This window comes from Cebidichthys violaceus, unplaced genomic scaffold, assembly GCF_023349555.1.
Source record: "Cebidichthys violaceus isolate CVI_PGR_0920_01 unplaced genomic scaffold, fCebVio1.0.p SCAF_9, whole genome shotgun sequence".
Taxonomy (NCBI): domain Eukaryota; kingdom Metazoa; phylum Chordata; class Actinopteri; order Perciformes; family Stichaeidae; genus Cebidichthys; species Cebidichthys violaceus.
This window is the reverse complement of record NW_027176975.1, coordinates 6,139,236-6,146,854: the sequence shown is the minus strand read 5'-3', so window position 1 is coordinate 6,146,854 and position 7,619 is coordinate 6,139,236. Positions and strand designations below refer to the sequence as shown.

The window sequence follows — 7,619 nt, the reverse complement described above, 5'->3', positions numbered from 1 at the left end:
ACTAAGTAGCTATTGAAGAAACTGCAACATTAACCAGGAAAATGTGTAAATATACAGCAACCTGAACACTGTGCGTGTGCTGCCTTCTAGTGGCTTCAGTACAACACAACTATTGGACGACAGTTTACAAACAATACATTGACTCAACCTTCACAAAGCGTTTTTCTTAGCAATATTGTCTTGTTTTGGTAGGTGTAATAATTGATTAAAATGTATTTCAGGGTTAAACGGTGAAAAGCTTTGAATGACTTTTCCTTAAGGTCTTGTGTGGAACAGAAACTATTCTATAAAAACTGGAGGGTTTAAAAGTAATTTTTATTTTGCAGATGAATGTTCATTAATCACAAAAAACTGAAAAGTGTTGACTAAAATGACACAAAACACAGAGTCTGTAAATAGCAGAAAAAGACATGCATTAAAACTTCTTTGTATTTAAATCTGTGTTGGAAAAAAACACATCGCTGTTGTAATTAAAAGGGAATAATTTATACGGAGACAACTGACAGTGACATTTTTGTTAATCTAAAGTGATAAGTCATATGATACGTCTTCAAAACGTGTTCAGAACTAACAAAGATGGGAACAAACTAAAAACACAAATGACAGGGAGAACTCCCCACACTTCCATAGTCTCTGAGAGGCCTCTACCCCCCCTACGTTACAGACTGTTTGCTTTGGACGTGAAGCTCTTCAACGTTTCCCTCAGCTTCTGTAGAGCAGCTTCATCCTCTTCCACAGCCTTAGAGCAGACGCGCTGAACTCTGCCGTGCAGATCCTCCAGGCACTTCTGTTGTACAACAACCACAGGAGCCGATGGGTTATAATACACACACTAATGTATTAGAACACAAACACAGGCACAGATGCAGCATGAATAATGATGCTATCAGATCAATATGCACAGAAAGCCTCAAGATGTTGAGTCACGGCTACAGTCACATCTAAACAGTGAAAGGCTTACGATGTTCTTATATCAGACATGGGCTCGTGATGTTCCTGCTAAAACAAATTGAAGATAGATTCTTACCTCTGTGATTGACAAGTGGTTAGCAGCTGTGGTGAACACAGACGCAAGGTTATTGGCTACTGTTCGCCTCTCCTCATTGGTCTCCTGCAGCACCAGGTGGTACCTGAAGAAGAGACCAAAACAGAAAGACTCATCAGTTATCTCCAGGATGTTAAAGCTCACACATCAAGCCCCGTTTCATGAAAATGAGGCAGCGGTATCGAGACGAACACGCTAACAGACAATGCTGTGTTCTGTAGTGGCCGTAGGCTCCAGCAGGATGAAGTCATCCCGAAGACCTGAATGTTGTTGATAAATATATAACATTCACTCACTGCTGCTGCGCTGCCTTCAGGTGTTGCACGGACTCGTCGTAACCATAATTAACCTTCTTCTCCAGAGTCGTACGATGGTTCTCCACCGTCTCCATCTCTGCTGCCCAGTCCTGCTCCTCTTGGGCGAGCTCCTGTACAGACACAAGCACACAGGAAACCAACCGTCACTACATGAATGATGCACCAGTGCACGCTGTGTGTTACCAACATGTTTACATGTTTTTCCGCCCGACACGTGATATCTGCTGAATGCAGAATGGCGTTTTCTACCATAAAGCAGAATGAACTTTACCTGCATGTCAGAATCCAAGCGTTCATCCAGCTTGCGGATCTGCTCTCTCAGCTGCTTTAGGTCATTGGACTTGTCCAAGAGGTTAGAATTCACCTAAAAGACACACAGACACACAGACACACACACACGTGTAAAAATAACAAATGTGATTTTAAAAAAAGATGCACTTTGGTATATTGTGTGTCACTACGAGAAAAAGTTAATAGCGTGCAAGATTTTGTTACCTGTTCACTCGACTCCTCCAGACTGAGTTTCATGTTGGCTAATCGACTGTTCTCTTCCTCCACGTCACTGATCAGCTTTCTCAGGAGCATCTGCAACACAAAGCATAGATTTAAAAAAAAAAAGTCATCATCACAAATCTGTTTTCCAAGGCCTACAATGGTGCAAACATTAAAATATAACATGTCTAAAGCAACAAATAACTGGAAATAGCCTAAGCATTGGGATAGTAACCTAGACGTGTTCATACTGAACTGAATTAAGATCCATCAAAATAGAAAAGTCCGGTCTTGTGCAGATCATTCGCCAGAAGTACCTGTATCTGCGTTTTGTGTTGAACCATGCTGCCGGGTCCACATTCAAAAGGCCTGATCTCAAAATCATGACCACAGGCGTTCTCTGCAGACAGTGGGATCAGCTTCAGTTTACGTGCCAGCTTGTGGTACTCTGCCACCTTCAACTCCGCCTGGGTTTGAGGAAAGTAACAAGAAGGGAAGGGCAAGGAAACAAGTTCAATATCAAATACTAAGAAAAACGGTAGTACTCCTGCTCCTCTGTGCACACAGTACCTTCTCTTTCACTTTGGCCAGAGCGATCTCCTCGTTCCACTTGTGCTGTTCAGCGTCTTCAAGAGACTTGCTGAGACTGGAGATGGTCTGTTGGAGTTCTCTCTTCTCCCGGTTGATCCTCTCGACATCAGCTGGAGTGAACTTCTGGTTCTGCAGGAGGAGCTGCAGTTCATTTTGCTCACGTTTTAGAGACTCCAGGTGACTGCCTGCAAAGATAAAAATCCAAACCTCAGTTCTGATCGGAAAGAGACGTTCATAGCTGTTGTAGAAGACCCGACACGCCCACATGTGACAGTATTTAAACACCTGGGTAGCCGTGTGCTAATGTGACCCTGAATACCGCTACGTTACTACATAAGATCTATGCTACCTGGTTCGAGCTTTCTTTGCACTGAATATTGAGACATTTGCACTCTTCACTGTATGCAGTTTTAATAACACTGTAAAGTATGATCTCTGATGCTTGTTCACTAAAAACAGGAATGTTAAATGTTTTATAAGAGGGACTCAAACTAACTAACCCATACGTAGAATCCTTATCATGTTTGTGCCAAGCGTGCACAGCCCCATAAAGAACTTGTGAATGTGTAGTTCCTGTTACTTAACGCATAGCAGTATTTCAGACGTCTTCATGGTGACTTAATACGGAGATCCAGATGCATCAGACCCGGTGAATCCTAGGAAGGAGCTGGCTGACTGACGTGGTTATATTTACCAGCGGTCTCCAGCTCATCACTCAGCTCTGAAGCTCTGTTCTCCAGGTTCACTTTAAAGGACTCCAGGTTGCTCCGATAACTCTGGAGTTTCTTGAGATCGGCCTGCAGCTTCACTCTTTCCATTCTCTTGGTCATGAGCCGGTCCTGTCCAGGAGGAGAGAAAAATGATACGTCTGATTTATTGTTACTCGCACTGAAGATGTTTCATATTACTGAGTGAGTGCACAACCAAAGTATTCTGGCTATAACTTTAAAACTTCTGCACCTCCAATAATTGGAATATCCCCATTTCACCGTTACCACTTAAAATTATAACAGTATCATTTATTTCACTATTTCAGAAATGGTAATGTGAATATCAACATTTTAAAATCATAATTTAATGTGTGCACATGTAAATAGAAAGGTCTCCTGACCGTGTGGCTCTCCTTCTCCAGTCGTTCGACCTCTTCACTGAGTATTCTGTACTTCTCCTCCATCGAGGCCAGCAGGGCCTCGTCCACGTTGTACAGTTTCTCTGTCAATATAACACAACATCTTAATTGAAACTAACCAATTACCTATTATGGTTGGATATACATACAAAGCAAATCATTCTTAAAAACAACAACTCATTTCATGAGAGAGATGCTGTGCTTACTTAGTTTATTGAGGAATAATTCATCCACATCATCAAATGTGTCATGGCCCTGCATGAAGTTGGCGTACGCCTCAGCTGTGTAGTCCACGAGGAGCTGCACAGAAGAACGTGAAAGAGAAGATGTAAATAAACACAACCCCGTGACACGGAGGTGTTGGTGGTGGATTGTTGATGCCTGGCACTGCTTAAAGTATTCAGAGCACCTTGTTATACTCGGCCCCCTCCTCGATATTGTCGCTGTCTTCACAGAAGTCACTGAACAGCAGCTCCTGCTTCCTCAAACACCAGTTGATCTGACACACGGAATAAGCACAACACTGGTTTTAACTAGTTTCATCAAACATAAAATGACACAAGTGTAGTTTATGCTGCATGCTCTGCAAATGAACCTGGTTTTACTCCACTGAAATCTATATTTGATGATATCTCACCTTGACTTGGTCAATAAGCCACATGAGAGCACCAAGCGCCTGAGGCCAGGTGTGGGGAGCTCCAACAGAATACATTGAAGACTTGGAGAGAACGAATGGATACCTTCCAGAAACAGGGAGGGAAATAGAGACAGACAGTCAGCAATAGAAACTATAGAAAAGGAGCCAACATCAAGGCCCACAGCCAATGGTAAGGTACTTCAGGGTCAGACATCTTGTACCATGATTTTGTTATATGCTGTGTCCATTTTTAAGGTTTTAATGTCATTGTTAATACAGCCCCAGCCATTGAATTCCAGCGGTACTAAACCTTCTGAATACACATCGCTGGGCAACCAAGTGCTTTTCATGGTGAGTTACCTCAGGGCTTTCAGTATAGCTGGAACCTCCTCCTCAACTTTGGAGTTCGGCATCTCAAAGGTTGGGTCTAGCTGACGGTAGACAAACTCAAACACCTTCACAAACTCCTTGGTAGAGGGAGACTGGAGGGTCTTGGCTGACATAGTGCCCGGGTAACCCTGCTCTGTCAAGAACTGGAACGACACGAGAGAGAATGTCAGGCAGGGACGAGCAACAGGGTAGATTCACACTCCCATTGACCAACACCGGACTACTTTCTGATGCAAATGCAGGAACACAAAATAGGTTGAGCTACAATTAGAAGGTCCAGGAGCCCTTTCATATACCACACTGTGGATTTAATGTAATGAACATAAAGGGGGTAGCAATGTTATAACCAACTGACCTATTTGTGTGTGTGTGTGTGTGTGTGTACATTACACGGGCTGAGGAATAACGTGTTTTTACCTCGTGCAGCTGTCTGATACATTGCTGAACAAAGGATTTATCATGCAGAGGTCTGGTGTCTTTGATCTTCTCCGTTCCTCCAAACCCTGACATGGTGCTGTTGCGAGGCATGCTGGCTCCTACAGTCCTGCAGGCAAAACAGTAACACACCACCACAATATGAAATATTATTTATCATCACAAACAGTGAATCTGACCCATTTTATGTTAGGAGTAGGATAATGAAGCCTTCTTTAATTTACCCATTACATAACCTTTTACCACATTTATTCTGCTAACTTTCTAATTTGAGTTAGTGACACTGGTTTAAATCTAATAAGTAACTTAAGGCTCAGTCAGCGGAAGTTTTCACAGAGGTATTACTCTCTCTGAGATACTCACAGGATATTTATGTGCAGAGCTTTCCTTCTACACCGTGTAAGGTAAAGACGATACATGTTGGCCCCTTTATTTTATCTTTCTACTATTGTAGTTGTACTGGTACAGTCTGTGGTTTTATTGATGTATATACTCGATGTTCTCAGCCTTTACACTTTAATGGGGAGTACTTGGTTATGCAAATCTGTATATTTCTGAAATATTATTCACTCACCGGGCACCAAAGAAGCTGGTCCGCCTTTCAGAGGTCACAGACTGCGGTTTGGGTATGTTCAGCTTTCCAAAGGAAGGCTGTTTACTGCAAAGAAACAAAATGATGAACAAATGGATACACTTCATTTGCATATGCTGCCACTACTCCACTCATCATAATTCTTCAAATTTCAAGCCGTAGGAGCAGCGTAACTAAAAAACAATTTCCCAGATTCAATACAGAAACTGGGGATCGATAGCAAGAGTAAGTCTTGCAAATATGTTACAGAGCGGAGACGGTAGCTTCCAGCATTTTTTTTTAGAAGGATGCATTTACATATATATGAAGAAAGCAAGTTAAAGACTGCCTTATAAGGACATGCCTGTTATTAAGTCTGCAGATGGACAATCCAGGCTAACCAGCCCTATCATACAGGGAGTGAGGGCCGATCAGTAATGAACCTACTGTGTTCAGTATCTAAAGAGTGAAGGCTTTGAGAAGATGCATGCATATATAAAACATCACCAAAGTCAATCACAGACATAAATGTAGCAGCAACAGGTCTGCTTTTAGCATCAAAAGAAAAGCAAGACTTATTTCTAGAATAAAACACACAGCCCAGGTTCAGCTCCTTCACAAGTGGGTGAATGTGAGGCTTAAAAGAGAGAATTATCAATTAAGAATCCTAAATATTCATAAGATATAGATTCAATCACAATGCCACAATGTTAACACTCTTAACTGAGTCATCGCATGTTCACAAAAAATGTGTCAGTATCACCCCATGCCAAAAATAAGAACAAGACTAAACAATGAAGCCTCTAATTTAATAATGTCCCATTTTGTCATAACAGGTATATGAAATATCATGAAACTAAACATCTCAATCTGTTTGCAGTGCATTTCAAACTGAGATATCTCAATGTAATATTTTGGATATAAAAAAATACTATTAGACGTAGTCAAAGAGTACAGTGCACATCGTTAGTGGGTGTGACTAACATTTGAAAGAGCGGACTAAGCACGTTGTACAGGAAGCAGTATCTTTGCTCAAAACTAAAATAATAACAACTAAAATAAATGAATATTTTTGTTTTGTTTTATGACTTCAAACCAACCTCTTTGGCGTTGTATACATCATGCTCAACCTGTTGCTGTCTTGCACTCGCATAGGCATCATGTCCGATGGTCTGCCGCTTGTTGCTCGACTCATCCTTCCACTGGACACAAATAATAATTAAAAAAAAGAAACAGATGCAGTTTGTTAACGTTATTCTATTGTATTAAAAGTTCCGCTAAAATACATAAACCTGTCGCATTTTTAAATGAATGCCAATAACGTTAGATATGGCCACAGCTGGCTAACGTTAACTGAAGTCAGTGTCTCAGTGTATGCTGGGTAGTAGCTTAGCTAAAGCAAGCTAACGTTCCTCGTTCAGTGACCTAAGCCAAATTAACGTCAGTTGTTTTCTAACTAAATCTAATAAGCGTAGCTAGAAAGTAACGTTACATCTTACGTAACCTAGCATTGTTTTACGGTTAGTAACATCGTTTAAATTAACGGTAACATTAGCTAACTGTAGCTGAAGTAAAGCCACAATAACAGCGACTGGCAACATATTAGGCGAGCTAATAAAAATAACACCGACTTAAAATGCTTATCTTAGCAACTTTAAAACGTACCGCTCCATATTTCGACGTTGAAAAGTTAATGTTTACAAAATGAATCGAACATCTGAACGGACGTAGTCCCAGACAAACCCCGCCAAAACAAAAATACAAATATTGGATGGCAGAGACGTCACCAAACTACGGAGAGCCATTTGGTCCAAGAAGGCTTCGTAATGCGCTTTCTAAATATGACTCGTCCACAGCGTCACATGCACACGTTATCAACCATATAGTCTGCGTTATAGTTCCATAAAAGAAAATCTGCTGGAAGAGCAGTTTTATATTTAACTTCTGAATATAATCTAAAACACCGAAAGTGGTTTAGTTACACCTTGTTGAAAAAATAGAATACTCAAAAG

At 41.1% G+C, this 7,619-nt stretch overlaps 1 protein-coding gene across 1 annotated transcript; it reads right to left on the bottom strand.

Annotated features, from left to right (window-relative positions):
* Window positions 1-308: 308 nt before the first annotated feature.
* On the bottom strand, window positions 309-7,361 carry ndc80 (NDC80 kinetochore complex component). The gene is made up of 17 exons (XM_068703567.1): window positions 7,273-7,361; window positions 6,708-6,809; window positions 5,611-5,694; window positions 5,019-5,145; window positions 4,572-4,744; window positions 4,212-4,314; window positions 3,984-4,073; window positions 3,781-3,874; window positions 3,557-3,657; window positions 3,140-3,284; window positions 2,425-2,630; window positions 2,172-2,321; window positions 1,858-1,947; window positions 1,634-1,726; window positions 1,342-1,472; window positions 1,028-1,130; window positions 309-787 (listed from the first exon to the last, which is right to left on the bottom strand). Exons 1-17 carry the CDS (start codon window positions 7,278-7,280, stop codon window positions 659-661), a joined length of 1,929 nt encoding a protein of 642 aa, XP_068559668.1. The 5' UTR covers window positions 7,281-7,361; the 3' UTR covers window positions 309-658.
* Window positions 7,362-7,619: the final 258 nt, after the last annotated feature.

Bases quoted from the DNA above. Each gene is read 5' to 3' on its own strand.
- ndc80 (XM_068703567.1), bottom strand. The intron at 3,875-3,983 runs GTGCTCTGAATA...TCTTCTGTGCAG, and splicing joins AGGGGGCCGAGTATAACAAG to CTCCTCGTGGACTACACAGC. The intron at 2,631-3,139 runs GTAAATATAACC...TTATCTTTGCAG, and splicing joins TGATGAGCTGGAGACCGCTG to GCAGTCACCTGGAGTCTCTA.